The sequence below is a fragment of the Schistocerca serialis genome, chromosome 1 (assembly GCF_023864345.2).
Source record: "Schistocerca serialis cubense isolate TAMUIC-IGC-003099 chromosome 1, iqSchSeri2.2, whole genome shotgun sequence".
Classification (NCBI taxonomy): Eukaryota; Metazoa; Arthropoda; class Insecta; order Orthoptera; family Acrididae; genus Schistocerca; species Schistocerca serialis.
This window is the reverse complement of record NC_064638.1, coordinates 696,993,948-697,011,225: the sequence shown is the minus strand read 5'-3', so window position 1 is coordinate 697,011,225 and position 17,278 is coordinate 696,993,948. Positions and strand designations below refer to the sequence as shown.

The following is a 17,278-nucleotide window of genomic DNA, read 5'->3' as shown; positions in this document are numbered from 1 at the left end:
TACAAATCAGCTATTCCACCATCTTAACTTTCCACAACTGCTCATAACAGGGGTTCCAACATACACTGAGATTGGTGCGTAGAGGTTATTTTCTTTGTTTCTTCCAGCCATCACCCTCTAGTCATCAAAATTTTTCATCAGTATACATCCACGTTAGACTAACAACTGAATTCTTGCCACACCCGTCCCAGCACGGCATCATCGACTGTGGCAGTTACTTCCCATATTCTCTCCCGGAGCTACATCTACATCTACATTTATACTCCGCAAGCCACCCAACGGTGTGTGGCGGAGGGCACTTTACGTGCCACTTTCATTACCTCCCTTTCCTGTTCCAGTCGCGTATAGTTCGCGGGAAGAACGACTGTCTGAAAGCCTCCGTGCGTGCTCTAATCTCTCTAATTTTACATTCGTGATCTCCTCGGGAGGTATAAGTAGGGGGTATGCTACATCACGTGGTAGAGGCAGTACATACACTAGACCTTTAATGTGCCCCCACAGAAAAGAGTCACATGGAGTGAGAGCTGGTGATCGGGAAAGCCATTTCATGGAACAGCTATCCCTTTCTGTGGCACGGCCGATCCATCGATGCAGTAGCACCGTGTTCAGGTATCCACAAACTTCACGATGAAAATGGGGTGGAACCTCATCCTGCTGAAAGATGGAGAGTCCAACTGCATTTGAAGCATCACCCATTGCTGCAACACGTCCAAGTAGGAATTCTTTGGACTCCTTACGAATGTCTCTTGTACGCGCTCCAATTCACTTCACTCACACAGACGTCCGCTTCTCTTTGCCAGGCATAAACAACACGTCTTAACGAATTTGTTGTGCCAGTGGTAAATAGCCTTCCTTGTTGGTGGCTTCTTACCATACTTTGTTCTAAACATTCATTGAACAGCTGTAGCACACTTGTTTTTGTCGCACTCCAACACACAGAAAGCTCACTCTGCACCTGAACTCGCCATGTTTGTGACTAGTGCTGACTATCGGCAAATTACCAAACTAAGCTGTGGTGGTATATACGAAAAAACTTTCAGGGTTTCTCTTCAAAATGACATATGTATGATATCTGTACAATGTTTGGTTCTTGTGCGATAAATAATTGAAAGTGTTCCCAGACTATGTACACCCTGTACATACTGATCACACTTTGTTAATAGCCTTGCTTAGCTTTTTCGTATCTGCCTCATGTCAATATTAGTATTTTTGCACTTTTCCCTACGTTGAAATTGTTATTAATGATCTTGTGTCACACAAGAAATTCTGAGTGGTTCCTGACATCTTTCAGAAAGTGAACTGAATGTACATCTCCTTTTCCTAATTGTGGCATGTAAGTAAATAATGGGCCAAGCGCCGCCAAAAACTGATTTAGAGATAATCAACAAAATGTGTATGGCACTTCAACAAAAGCAGTATAAAAGTTGGGGATCACTATACAAACAAAAACTATACAGGTTTCTTGTCACATGTGTGTTTTTATTCAATGTTAGTGGATTTAAGAACAAAATGATACAAAATTTGAAGAAAATGACATGTTCTGTTTGCAATGGGTTTAACATAAGTAACGATACAAGTGCCATCATGTCCATTTTCACTCATTTCACAAGTTTCTTGTAAAACCACTTATTCTCCTCTTTCACAAATGGTATCACTTTAGCTAAATCCCTTCTCTTTTTTCAGACAGCCAACATTCACAGTGTAGTGTTTCCAGCTGCACTTGTTTAAGATCAGAAGGCTTCACGTTTCTCTTCAAGATTTAATATTCCTTGAACTCTTCAATTTCAGTAAGAGTTGACCAAACTTGCAGTACTCCAGGCCGTTCAGCAGTCAGTCTGACCCACTGTGCTTTTGAAATACACACATTGGTGACATATTTTTCAGCAGCTGAATTGATGTCGTAAAAAATCTGTTTCTCGCATAATAGTCACTATGAATGGTGTGTGTGTGTGTGTGTGTGTGTGTGTGTGTGTGTGTGTAGTTCGGTGATGAACTAAATCTTTCGGAACTTCACACCCAGTTAGCCTTTTGTTTCTCAATGTGAGCAAAATCACAATCGCAGGACATAGAAGAGTGTCCTTTCACCAAAAACTTGGGTTCTATTTCTGTAAATTAGCCCTTTGCTGTAAGGTAAACCCACAGAAACATCTTGTTTTTGTTCTGCCCACACTCCACATTATTAGTTTCTTTTTACAAGTAAGTGTCAAAGTAAAAGCTTAGCACATATAGAAAGCAATTTCATTCCCACCCCTGCCACATACGGCCTCATGCCCGAGAATCGCGACCAGTTTGATTATCACGAATATGAATGCAGAAGCTGTAATTTGACGGCTGTCGTAAATAGTATATTTCACTGTGCCTTAAAGAAGGAAGAGAAATCACCTTTTTCAAATCCATCGCAGCTGTACATACTTCCGAGTTAGGCCCTTGACTCTTGATCGTGTCAGCTTCTGTGGAATCCAGAGCTTTCTTTGCTTTTCGGTGATAGCATTTTAGCTGCAGTTTATTGCCTTTATTATTGGGATCACACCTCAATTTGGCTTTAAGGAGGTCACACGCAGAACAAGTGTCACTTGACAAATGATGAAATTTTAGCTTGGGAAATTTGTCTTTAAAGACTTTTGCTTAGAAGCGTATGTGATGTTAGTGTCTTCATGTTTCCTTTGAAATTCCTTAAAAAGTCAGGTCTTCACTTGAGTATTGTTAATCACCCAATTTTTCCCTTGATTTGTGGCTTTCTTGTCTTGGTATGGTGTTAATATGAACAACCAGCTTTTAATCTTCTGTATATTTCCAGCGTTTTGTCTTATTTCCTCACTTTTCTTCATACACAATCTCACCACTCTGCTTCAACTGTGTTAATGTCTGAACTCTTCTTTTGGTCAAAGCGAGAACCTCAATAAATTTTCTTTTACATACTCTTATTACATCTCCTTCACCATCAAGCAATGCTTAACACATAGTTAGGTTTTTCTTCTTTGGCATGACCAGTTGTCCTGCACCTTTCTCAGTAGACAGCTGAGCAGTTTCGTTACTTTTAACATTTGCATCTTCACTTTGCAAACTTGTGAGACACTGCATAGTTATTTTGCTTCACTGTATTGTTTAGTGAGTAGAATTCCTTAAACTTAAGTTTCTGGTCATATGGAAGGTTCCTGCAGTTCAACTGACATTTACAGGAGACCTGAAAGAGTGAAGCAGTATATATAATATGTTTCGATCAACATGCCTAGGTATTTGCAGGTAAGTAAACAATTTCATTCAAGTAGTTAACTATAAAATCACGATAAGAACAATGATTTTTGTCCATATGAAATTTGTTTCAATAACAAATTAAATGCATTAAAATACTAGAACATAACTTAATCAGATTCCAACCCTTGTAATAAAACTTACAACAGCAATCAAGGACTACATGATGCTTGGGAGCCTCTTTAGCTGGAACCACAGTGCTATCTTTTCGAGTATGCTCCTTTCTTTCACTGCATAATATCTTCACCTCTCTACCTCTGTTTTGGTGCAGTTTTCCTTTCTATTTACTCAATATTGTGTATTATGTATCTGTAATAATTACTTCAGCAGTGTCCTATCATTGCAAACATACCACAGAGCTGTCAACAATTTACGCAAGTATGCGCCAAGACAACAACAGAACAGAGGGCACATGACTCATTATTTGAACATCAATGTTGGTGTTAGACACGAGTGCCATCTTGTGACAGCTGTAAATACTGTTTTGCACTGTTCTGGCACTTTTATCAGAATGTATGTTACTGGCGTTGGTGGTTACAGTGGAATTTCAACTAACTCAAATTTTCATTTTTTTGGCACTTGACCCATTAATTTACTTACATGCCACAATTTGTTGTTCTTGAGATTCTTTCAAAGTATCCATATTGTGGGACTCCGGGGGTTCAGTTTACCTATTTTGGTTAATTGAAAAGAGTGATACAAATTCTATGTTGTTTAGAGGTTTTCTTTAATGAGAGCTTAGTTAATTTTTTTTTTTTTTTTGTTTTACAGTGGATTTCAGCATTTTTGTCACCATTCAAACAAAAGTGTCCCACATGCATCCTGTCAGATATTGGCGTTTTAATTATTTTGAATAATTCTGTTGTTGGAAACTTATCACCATGTTTCTCATGTGAGTATGCTCAAGATTATGGAGAGGAAGGAGAGGGACAGGTCAGCCACTATATTATATTTACACAAATCATTTATGTTAGCCATTTTTTCTGATATTATGGGCCAAAGTTAACACCAATACCATACAGTTCAACATTTTCTAATTTATTTACAACAATGCATTTTTGGTAGTAACTGACAAAAGTTACATGGAGAGCAACTGTCACTACTTCTGTTAAATTCTCCCAGCAGGAACTGATTTTTAACAGAATGCTGAACAATCATGGTATGACTCTGAAAAAGCACAACATTACCAACTCATAAAGAAATCAAACATGGAAATATGAAAACCATGTAAAAAGTGATGGGCGACACGGCCTCTTGTATAGTCTATGGAAATGTGCAAATTTTAGTTTACTTCACTGACACATCTGCCAAGGTCTTCCTACTTCCCTCCTTACAACTATAATGTGCCTCTTAATGTGGTTCTATATTCTGAATGGCATGACCCTTTTCATTAATTCCACAACTTTTCCTCTAACAGAAGTGTTGTATGTCACAAATTTTACCTTACCAGTTTTTTGTAATAGCTGTATGTCATGAAAACAAGTACTGTTCAACCAGTTTCTTCAATATGAATTAGAAAGTTGAGATGAAGACAAAAATGTAATGCTTTTAGCAAGAAGTGAAGTTCTTTGACCAGATGATTGGTTTGAACACTGCAGTGCTTTCCTAGGCATGGTTTTACTGGAGATAGTACGCTGTTGCCTTTCTTCAACCTTTGAACTGACTTGACAGTCAGAGGGGACCTACAATTTAACACTGGCTCCAAATCACAGTGCTAATTGGCGTTTTTCACATTACAAAACTTTGCCCGAAGTTAAAGAAGTGAAAAGTGACTAAAATCCTAAGACTGGGTGGGGTTCTTACTCTAGACTTTAGGGTCTGTAGCCTTGAACTTTACCACTGAGCCAGTGTGTGTGTGTGTGTGTGTGTGTGTGTGTGTGTACCTGTCCCTTTTCCCCCCTAAGGTAAGTCTTTCCGCTCCTGGGATTGGAATGACTCCTTACCCTCTCCCTTAAAACCCACATCCTTTCATCTTTCCCTCTTGCCTGATGAAGCAACTGTGGGTTGCGAAAGCTTGAATTGTGTGTGTGTGTGTGTGTGTGTGTGTGTGTGTGTGTGTGTGTGTGTGTGTGTCAACATACCAACGCTTTCATTTGGTACGTTACATCATCTTTGTTTTAGATATAAATTCTTAATTATATACATATCTTGCATAACATGTATCACAGCAATAATTTGTAAATGTAAATGTTAAACATTTTAACTACCTCAAAATTAAAACTTACAGAACCATGTTAGAAAGGGGAAGGGAAATGAGCTTAAATAAAAATTAACTACCTACACAAACAGAACTCTTACAGTCATGAGATACAAAAGGAAAATGAAAACCAAGAAGCAAAATTTGGACAATATTATTTTGATGATGTTATGGTTTCATCAAATTGTTCATTACTGGTTGAAATGTACACTTGAGCACATTGTAAATGCAGGAAGAAATTATGCTCACAAAGAAGCGTAAAGTTCTATAGGACTGCCACATTTTGTCTTTGCATCTATAACAAATATTCTATCGAGGTAAGGTATTCAAAGTAGTTGCAGAGTAAAGCTCATTGATGGGGGCCCAGCCCTGCTCCTAGAAGCTGGACTTTTTCCCAATCAAGCTGCTGGAATTCAAACTAGTCATTCACATTTTATTTATAAAAGATTCTTACCTGATATGAGATTTTCAACCAGTTGCTTTCATTTCCAGCCACAGTCCCCCCCCCCCCCCCCCCCCTTCATGACACACTCTTGGAAGTCTGTCAGAGAATCTGAACATTTGATTTCCATTTCAGAAACCACAAACTTATTCATTATTAGGCTAGCAGTCCTGGCTACCACGAATACTTTGATGTACACCGATTAACTGCCAATGTATTCAGCAGTTTTGTTCAGTGTTTTAAGAGTCACTGCTCTGTGTGAGCAACCTACTTAACTAAGATCCATGCCATTTGTTGGGTACAAAGATAACCAGTCTAGTAAGTGGTGCCAGTCCATTTTCCAATGTGTGACTTACACCATGTGGCAGCCAATATGCCAACAGGGCACTAAAGAAATATGAACATGGATAAAATTGAACATATTAAATACACAATTACAAGAGTAGCAGCCTTTGTTCCTTACTTCCCTCAAGATTTCAACGGTTAATGGATTCTGGAAAATCAGTGCAACACTCAATCAGGAATTACTTATACCCTACGACTTCTAAAGCAAAATGTGGGTTGCATTCTTATACATTCGACATTCACTAGATTTCACATTTGTTCAAAGCTGAAATGAAAATTCAGTTTCCCTACTACAAACAAAATGACCATGTAGGTTTCCCATTTTTTCTGGGAAAGTCCTAATTTTAACAAAATACTCCATATATTTGTTGTATGAAGCATGACTTTTCTTTCTAAACCAATCAACAGTCCTGATACATATTGACATTCAAAGCTTTGGGACACTGGCATTATGCTTCACCTGCATTAAGAACTGAACTGTACAGTTCAGTCAAATTCAATTCAATAAAGCTGTTCTTTCAGAAACTCAATGATACCGCATTCTGCAAACAACTGCATTTATTTCATTTCTCATTCTGGAAACATCCCCCAGGCTGTGGCTAAGCCATGTCTCCACAATATCATTTCTTCCAGGAGTGCTAGTTCTGCAAGGTTAGCAGGAGAGCTTCTGTGAAGTCTGGAAAGTGGGAGACGAGGTACTGGCAGAAGTAAAGCTGTGAGGACAGGGTGTGAGTTGTGCTTGGGTAGTTCAGATGGGAGAGCACTTGCCTGCGAAAGGCAAAGGTCCCGAGTTAAGAGTCTCGGTCCGGCACACAGTTTTAATCTATCAGGAAGTTTCAACTGCGTTTATTCTAGCTTTGGTGCGTTGTACTGTAGTTTAGCATTTCCAGTGCTTGTGGCAGTGTCTTTGATAAACTTTATCTTGATATTACCTGTATTAATCATGGGAAAATGAAAGTGCAAACTAAACAAAGATACAGCACGAATTTTCAGTTATCAAAAGATAGAGTGAAAATGCTGAGCATAGTTTGTGGTGTAAAAGTATCATTACACACATCGATAAAGCAACTCACATTAAGACCTACAAACAGCTGCAATTCAGTTTAACTATATAGGAAAGGTTCTTTCAGACAGGGATAAGTAACTTTGGCACAATAACATACGCATACCACACGGTGACGCACAAGTGAAGTGTCAGATCTATGGAGAGCACTACTGACAAAATTAAGTCACTGATCAACAAGATGTTCTCGTGCTTACAGAACTAAATCAGTTATTATGAATATAATTGCATCACTTGCTATGGAACAATGATGAAACTGAAAAAGGAACAACAACTTTCAGTGAGATTCTTCCAGCAACACTGACAAAGCTGGTTGCTTTAGTAATTAGGTTTTACTAGCCAGCAAAAATGCATCATAATGAACATATTAGGATTGGTGAACCTTGGTGTTAAAACTGCAAAGCATTTGACTTTATTATGTCTTAAACATATTGGAAAAATTGTAGCAATTTCCACTGAGAAAACATACCAATTATCGAGGAAAGAAAAGTTAAAAACAATCTTTACTTAAAGTTAGAAGAAGAGACAGAAAACAATATAATAGGTGTACGATGCCTTGCTCATATTGTGCAAAACACTGCCCAAACTAGTGAAAATGGCTTACCCACTGACTTGCGGCTCAATTTGTAAAATCCACGAACACTTCCAAACTTACGATGCAGTGTTTAAAAACTTAAATCATACTGTGAGCTCTCTGAATTAGGCATGAGCAATTCCATCATTTTGGGGTTGGGAGGGGGGGGAGCACATTTGTACTAGTATTTTTGCGTTTTACATTTAGTAATCATAAGTTATTTGAAGTAAAGTTAGTGTTTTACACAACGAAACAAGTCTTAATTCTAAAATATACAGTGTTCCGATATGAATATTGAACTGTCTGCAACATAATAAATAAAACCAATATTACTGGTGGGACGAGAAACTGCCATGAAACTGAACGATTCTGACGACAAAAACATAATTCTGCTCTGTTAGTGGCAGCAATTCAGTCAAAACACATCCAAATGGAACTTACATTCTTCTATTAAAAATGCAGCTACGAGAAAAGAATTACTAAGTTGCACCAATGCATGACAATATGTATGATCTGCCATAGCTCCAGGTGGGAAAAATTGTGTGATGTATGAATTACATAGAATATTAAATAGCAGTACCTAGTGTGACTAAAACTTACTATTTAAGCTACACCCCAATACCAAGAAAGCATAAGCACTTACAGTAAACTCAAACAGACTTAGAAAAATCTAGTCAAACAAGGACTGTCCCCTGTTATTCATCAAAGCTGGTACACACAACTTTCTCTTCAGTACAGACCCATCTTTAATACACTCATACTTCACTGCAGGCCAAATAAAAAATTTTCCACATTTTTTCATGTAAAGTAATGGTACACTTAATAGCTACATGCCTTCTGCCATGTATGACAGTCACAAGAGATTTTGTCCCTGTCACTGGAAGAACAGCTTGCACAAAATCTGCACCACTGATGTTCACCTTATCCATTTCTTGTTGTTTTAATCCTGTAAAAGTAACAACAGACTACAGCTCTGGTTATGCTGTTGCCCCATCTTTAAGCACACTTTGACAGAATAAAAATAATGTAATGACTGCATTTGGGAATAGGACAGACTGTAGACAATCTCTGTTCCAGCATTTCAACATTTTCTGCAATTCTTTCCTTGGGAACAGAGCACTATTTGACTTCACACAGTGCCTGGCACAATCATTAAAATTCTCTGCAATTTGTGCACTGAAACTCTGATTTCACCCTGTTCCAGACAGCTCTCTTTATAGACTTCCCCACAGACCCGTACCACTACTCCTCTCCATTCCTTCCAATGTACTTCCTCATACATATCAAATTCATCTATTAGATTAATATGTCTGGGATCACTGTCTTGAACTTACAATTTCCACAATTTTGTGCCCTGCACTTTTCATTGTCTGTACTACAAACTAATTTAGGAACCAACATGTTGGTATCATTTGGGAAATCTGGAAATTCATCACTTAAACATTTTACAAGAAACTCCATATTTGCATGGTATCCAGACAGTATGTGGCATTTTACATGTCTGAAAAACATGAGTTGGTCTTCGATCAAGAAATTTATTTATTCACCACAGCTGTATACAGAGTGTCACATTTAAAAAGTTCATATGCTTCCGTAACTACTGTCAACGTGATTCTCTTCTGTGCATTACTCCATTCTTTGGTAATTGTATCTCTAACAACCATACAATCTCTTTCCTGGAAGATTTCTTGAGAGGTCATCTTTTGAGAAAAAATCTGGACTTACGAAACAAGAGTATAAACTATATTCCCATTATGGAAAAAGACCAAGAAGCTTCAATTTCTGGATATTCTGATAACTTCTTCACCACAACAATTCTTTTATTGGGTCTCTTATGTAATGCTTTTGTTGTTCACTAACTGGCTTGTCACACTTCCCTTTTTCTAAATGTAGCTGATATGTTTCCTCATTGTTCAATTTTTCCCTAAACTTTTGGACTCTAGTCTTTGATGCCATTATTACTATGTACTGTTATCTGAAATTTAGTTTTAAAAATGTCTTATGCTAATTGGCAAAGTAAGTGGCCAAAACATGTACCTTCATTCTAAAACAATATTCCTCTCCACCTATTTTCTGACAGCATCAGATGTTGAACAGAATGCAGTGTGCAATGCCCAATTCTTGACACATGTATCTCATTCACTACATTTCATGCGACATCTTCCGAAAGACAAGAACTGAATTGTGGTAACTGTTGTTCACTGCACAGTTTACATGTTAAGGTCTGAAGCAGATTTGCTAGCCCAATTAGATACGGCGTCTGGAAAACACTTATTTAAACAACGCAATCGTTATCTCCCTTCAATTGAGTATTACAGGTAGACAGCTTCATATTCAGTCTAATATTTCTGCTTCTCCTCTGCTTATTAAGTCCATATTACCAGAATGAGATTTTTCACTCTGCAGCGGAGTGTACACTGATATGAAACTTCCTGGCAGATTAAAACTGTGTGCCGCACCGAGACTTGAACTCGGGACCTTTGCCTTTCGCGGTCAAGTGCTCTACCAACTGAGCTACCCAAGCACGACTCACGACCCATCCTCACAGCTTCAATTCTGCCAGTACCTCGTCTCCTACCTTCCAAACTTAACAGAAGCTCTTCTGCGAACGTTGCAGAACTAGCACTCCTGGAAGAAACGATATTGTTGAGACATGGTTCATGTTTCCAGAATGAGATTTTCACTCTGCAGTGGAGTGATTCTTAATGTACTTCAATTTTACTATGAGTGTTACAGCCGAGTCCTTCATGTAAACTAGCTTACTTTCACAGTGTTCTTTAGCACAATTACACAAAGTACTTTTGGTAAAGAAAACTTAATGTTGTGTTAGTGTTACATGTGGGACACTATTTTGAAATAAAAATAATTAATTTGAAACAATAGACACATCAAATGAACTTCTAATACACAAATCTACTGAAATGAAACTTTCTAGCAGATTAAAACTGTGTGGCAGACAGAGACTCGAACTCAGGACCTTTACGTTTTGCGGGCAAGCGCTCTACCATCTGAGCTACCCAATTACAACTCGCGCCCCATCCTCACAGCTTTATTTCCACCAGTACCTCGTCTCGCACTTTCCAGACTTCACAGAAGCTCTCATTCTGGCACAAATATACTTTTTTCTGACTTGCTTTTCTGAGTCATACTCTCAAGAATGGCCCACTGGACTACAAACAAGGGTGCACTAATACACTGTTCCAGTGTTATTGTTCAATAGAGAAAAGGCAATAACGGATGGTAAAATTGACGTGCTCTACATTGAAAGTTTTGTAAAATGATAATTACATGATAAAATATACACTTCTAGCTTTATTTTGCCAAATTTTGGCAACTAGATCTCAATAAATATATTTTCATTGAAATGTCCCTGTTTTCCTGGAAATGCTCTTAAATGAAACTTCTAGGTCATAGTAAAATTAAACGTTTCTTTCTTCTACTAGCTGTTGAGTCAGTGATGTTTCCAAACATTAAAATGTTACTTCTCCCCTGACAAGTGCCCACCCATCCTGAAGAACTTTTTCAAAAATCTGCTCATCATTACAGAGTACCATTACAGCAAAAAAGCCAGTTACTTATTCTATTCACTGAACAGAAAATTTAGCTGTATTTGAAGTTGCAGATGATTATATATAACTCTGAATGATTTTAGACACCTGGTGTGAATTAGTTACAAGTGTTGGAAAGTGAGCAACTAGTGACACTTTTTCATTTTAACAGCATCAACACAGTTTTCTTTGACATATGCGTAGGATATATTTGTGAATCATATATGAAACCTCTTTAACCAGTGTCTTAGGTCACCCAATATAAAACCATCAGGCTCGTAAAATCTAGTGCCACGAACTTCATTGCATGATGAGTACTTCTGAGTAAGTTAATGCTGTGAAGGTAAACTGTTTGACTGGTATAAGAAACCAACTGAGTCGGTAAAATAAATAAATTCATTGGCCATGCCAGGTCCTAAGTCACCTGTTGAAACAAGATATAGCCTACAGATGAAAAAAACCAGACAAGTTAGAAACAAAAGCTATGGCAATGATAAAATTCTACAAATTGAGACTTAATCCAAATAAACTTCTAGAGCAAAAACACACCACTAAGAAATTCTACTTAAGCACTGGTGAATCTCCACATCACGTTCAATGCAGTATGTGTGAAATTTTTGTTTATATTTAAAGTCCAATCATATATGCAATATTGCTGTTAGCATTTCATCTGTTATGTCAAAAAGTAAGTATACTGATGGCAAGTCTATGAAGCCCTGATTTACTCATTTGTCCTGAATTTGCACTAATTTCAAATGTACTAACTTTGTTAAAAATACAGAACCCTGCTTTTCATTATATATTTTGATTAAACTTTATATTTAACCATAACAAACACAGAACAGTATGTCAGTTGATGGAATATGACTAAAAAGATTCACTTTTAATTTTTTTCTCTGCTGCTTCAAATACCACTACTGAAGAGAAAACAGTAGCCAATGTTTATCTGGAAAGGACACCATCTGAGATCATTAAACAGATACTCCAGCAATGTGATAATGGAAGCTTGGAATTTCCATACTATTTTCTGCTGTACTGGAAAAATAAAGATTGTCAACTTCAATAAGACTACATCAGTAAACAGTTGTCACCACAAATTCAGAAACAAGAAGTTCCCTTTCAAGATTTTTACTAATGGACTGAGCTATCTGACGGTAATGTAGGAAAATTATTGTATTATTATACATAATTCAAAACCTTACTAATAAAACAAACTTCAAATCCACCTTGTACGGTGCAACAATTACATAAGCACATCAGACGAAAGCTTAATCATCCCCAAGAGACATCACACTAATTCCATTTAACACCCCTTCCAACTTTGATAATGGGATCAATTCAATAAGGGAGAGGGTCCACGCATTGCTTCCAAGGTATTCCAGAAACTCACTGATTACTATATTCTGGAACAACCAAACTGCAAAGCTGTTGATTGCTACATTACATCTGCTATTGCATGTAGCTGACAGTCCATGCGTCATCAAGATTGATTTAATGGGCCAGGAGCATTACAATACGTTACTACTGTGTTCATAAATCTAGAGACATAGATGAGCAAGTCCTGATGTTTGGTTTGTGGAGCACTCAACTGCGTGGTCATCAGCACATGTACAAAGCTCCAATTTTTTGTACACAGTTCAATCTAGCCACTGGCACGAATGATGATGAAATGATAACACAAACACAGTCCCCGGGCAGAAAAAAAATCTGCAACCTGGCCGGGAATCAAACCCAGGACCCCGTGATCCAGCGGCAGCAACGCAAGGCACTAGACCACGAGCTGCAAATTGATCAAGTCCTGTGAACATGGATGTTATCTGAGAATTCAAGTGACCACAGCGTACTCAGGAAATGAGGAAAGGGCAACAGCTTATGACCAGTTTACAGCACTCCAAACTGACCAGTGTGCATGTAAGAAGGTGAACACTACTTTGCTTGTTGAATTTGTTATTCCACAAAGTAAACTGGATATACTACAAAATCTTTCTGCCTTTGGTCTTACAACGTTCATGAAAAAGTGACAGCAGTTATTTACACATGAGGTAGTGTCCTAGTTACTGTAATGTAAGATAGGTTGCTTACCTTTGACAGTTTCTCAAAATACTGTCGCTCTGCTTCGTCATATCTGAATTTTTCGAACCATATTTTCTCGTGCACTAACGGTGAAGTCATGTCTGGTGAATAAAAAAAATAATGCTTTAAAACATGCTGATATTTTCGGTGTGAAATGTATCGAAGGTTCATTCATATTGACATACGAACTACGGTAATTATAGTCTTACAATCTTCATTCTTTAAGCTAAATACTGACTTCAAGAATGTGTCTACAAATAAGGGATACAACTTCTGTCACAAGCTGCGACTACAACGGTGATGAGAAAATATGCCTGAAAAACTTTTGTCGTGAAATAACACTTAAAATGCTTTATACTAATGCAATTAACTTATCAGAATACGGGTGACAGAAATGGACTGCAGAATAACACACTAAATATACGACACGCTTCATCGATATGCAAGCTAATTGTTCTGCGATTGCATTTTCTGAACACTAAAGACACCTTGTTTCACTTCTGATCCCTGAAAATATTTTACTTCGTTTAGACAGAAAGCTTATGTTATCGACAGAAACACTATGCAACAACACCGACGGTTCTTCAACAAATTCCGCACATATCACCCAAATTAACTCTTTCGGGAATGAGCAGCAGTGACAGAAATAGCGCAGCGTACATAAGTTAACATTAAACATATTCCTCACTCCTCATACCTTTCTTTACAATCAACACGTTGCCAGAAACAACTACCATACGTCCGACCACTGACGGCAAAGACCGGCTGTTGTCATGGATCTTAGCGCAAAGAGAACAGTACTAAAAAACTGAGTACAACTCTTAGGCGAAAGATATGCTGCATCTACAGCGGCATTGAAAAATCGCACATGAAACTCTCCATTATATCGATCAGATTCCAATTAAAGTTAAATACTACCACAGTCTAATATAACAGTCGCGACACTTCGCCTCGATTTTGTTGCCTACAGCGCCAGCAGCGCCCCAAGCGGCTGGTAGGTTACACTGTGAGTTCGGCGCGATCGTGAAGGAGAATAGTGGTTGTTTATTTTGATTTTTACAATGGCTTTTACTGGCGGGAGCGTTTGTAGCGCAATAAATTGCACCAACAACAGAAAGAAGACACCAAAGCTGTCTTTTTTTAGGTTTCCTAAGGATCCTGAGAGGTATAACCATCATGTTACTAAACTGTATCGTCAGGATTCACTTGCAAACTATATGTGTATAAATGATGAATGTTTCGTTTTAGGAGCAGAAAATGGCTTGTTAATAGCAGGCGAGAAGACCTCATGAAGGAAGACCCAGTGTACCTGTATAGTAATATTAGGTTTTGTTCGCTACATTTCGAACAAAACCAGTTCATGAACGCAGACAACAACAAACTCGTGTGGAATGCAGTACCCACCCTGTTTGACATTCCAAATAAGCCACCTCAGCTGACGATGAAGAGGAAACTGCCACAAAGATTCGACAGTCAATCTAAAGCAGTAAAACAGTCCTATGACACAGAAGCAGCTGGTTCAGCTCACCATGTATCAGTGCCAGATTCGTGTGAATTGTCAACACAGACCTACTTTGACGATGAAGTGGTTAGATTAAGTGCAGCTGTTCGTGTCTTGCAAAAGCGTGTGAAGTGTCAGAATGTGCAAATCGCTAGACTTCGAGCGAAACTATTACGGGACAAGGAAAGTGCCTACAGACAGCGACAGAAATTGTATCAGAAGGAGCAAGTGAACAAGGACAAACGAATGTTAAAGACTATAGGATCCCGATATTTAAAAAAAGATGCCCTTGACTTGTTGTTAAGCCAGATTAGCATGCCATTGAAAGAGAAACGTGCTGCAAGATGGAAAGACGAAAATAAGCTCACGTAAAATTAACCAAGACACATTGGAAAACTTTTTTTCAACTATAAGGCAGAGAGGTGGTTTTTGCAGCAACCCATCTCCAAGGCAGTTTTGTGCTGCATTTAACAACTGTACACTAAGCAAACTGATAAATTCTTCTAATGTGGCAAGCAGTAATTGTGAAGGAATTGACTGGGGTCAGGCAATACTGGACATGAAATCTGCTCAAACATTAAAGGTCTCACAGTTGTTATGCAGTAGTGATACAAGTTCTGCAACAAAGCTACCAAATGTGGAAGTTCCAGCAGACCTTGGAGAACAAAACAGTATGAGATATGTGTTTGGTTACATCTTGAAGAAACTTTTTTCTTTACATAATTGTGTCAAGTGCAGGAATCTACTTGTAGACAACAGCCAGGACTTAGATGCAAATGACAAATTTTATTGCCATTTCAAAAGTTACGAAGACAATTTTGGAAGCTTGGTTATTTGCAGTGAAAATATTTGTTTATTTTTTAGGGATTGTGAAAATCAGATGGCTTCAGTTTTTGATGAACATTCTCACAAGAAAAACTGTGGTGAATTATATGTGAACTTGTTGATGGCTGTCCCAAGTTTTCCTCCTGGATGTTGTGAAGAAACTAAGCTGCTGTTAATCAAGTTATTTGTTAAAGTGAGACTCGTTTACAGGCTGAAATATTGGAATCAAGACGTAGTTTCTAACAACAAGAAAGCAAATAAGAAACTGAAGAAGTTGGCTCATTTGGGCTGCTGATTTCTTTGGTATGTATTTCGTTCACTTCTGTTGTTAGTCACTTAATTTCCCTTGCTTCTTTCGTGTGATGACATTATTTTGTCAGCACCTTCTTCACTGACAGATTGTTTGAAAATTATACAAATATTTGGTTTTTCGTGAAATGTAGTGTAATCAGCTCATTATAGTGTTTTCAGCATATTCTTCCCACTATTTGGCAGTTGCTTGTCCCACTTAGAATAATAAAAAGATGAAGGTCGTACTTGTGGCAACAGGCGAAAATGACAAACAAACGCAGTAGGCCTACAGAACGATAAACGAGCTGTCGATCGTTTTTGCAAGTAGAGGTACATGTCTGTGCTTCTGACATGTGAATCTGTGTGTTTATATTCTTTTGATATGAACGTGGTAAGCTGCAATTCTGTCCAATGTCACAAGTGTTTCTTCACGAATGTGTTGTAGCTTGCCACTCTATTCATGATTTTTGTCCGTGCTGGCGCTTATTTTAGAATCATTTTTAGAAACATATATGCCTTCTGATACCACACAAACCCTTGGAGGCAAGAAAATAACTCAAATAATGCGGAAATTACGTAGGAAATGGATGTAAACAAACATTATGCTTACGACGCGTCTGACGTTCACCTTACCTACCGCTCGGAGCGCTAGTGTCGCTCCATCTGTCAAACGGCAACAACTTTTACAGCAGTGAGTGTCGCGACTGTTATATTAGACTGTGATACTACTGCCAGTCACGAAACGGCTGCTTCCCATTTTCCCTTACGTCAGCCATGTTAATTCGCTTAGCCCAGTACCGAATTGTGAGTGTGAGATTATGAATCATCATCTGTGGCACAAAAACTCGAAGTACAGTACCTGAACTGAAAAACGAACAACGATGAAATTTATTAATGGCCAACGCAAACTTCTTGATCAGCTCTTTTCAGTTATTATAAAACCTAAATAATTTTTCCCTTTGAAATATCTGATCCAGCTTGTGGAAAAACACTCAATGGAAAAAAGTATCCAAGTCGCCATGGACCATTTGCAACTGCCAAGAAAACAAAGCACAATAACAAAATAAAGATTAAAAAGAAACAAACGCACATGCTTCATTACTATAACAATTCTTTCATCATTATAATAGACACATGAAACATAGCCAGTATCAACAAACTCTAACT

At 38.0% G+C, this 17,278-nt stretch overlaps 1 protein-coding gene across 3 annotated transcripts in view; it reads right to left on the bottom strand.

The window, feature by feature from the left end:
* LOC126480838 (elongation factor 1-delta) overlaps window positions 1-14,337 on the bottom strand; it is a 52,765-nt gene extending 38,428 nt beyond the window's left edge. For 2 of the 3 annotated variants that reach the window (XM_050104196.1, XM_050104206.1), the window contains exons 1-2: window positions 14,192-14,335; window positions 13,504-13,595 (exon numbers count right to left, since the gene is read on the bottom strand). In XM_050104196.1, the coding sequence (XP_049960153.1) occupies window positions 13,504-13,595; window positions 14,192-14,231 (132 nt within the window). In that variant the 5' untranslated portion in view covers window positions 14,232-14,335. Of the gene's footprint in view, window positions 1-13,503; window positions 13,596-14,191 lie in introns of all 3 variants that reach the window. The other variant, XM_050104187.1, reaches the window with a different exon arrangement.
* Between the last annotated feature and the right edge of the window lie 2,941 nt (window positions 14,338-17,278).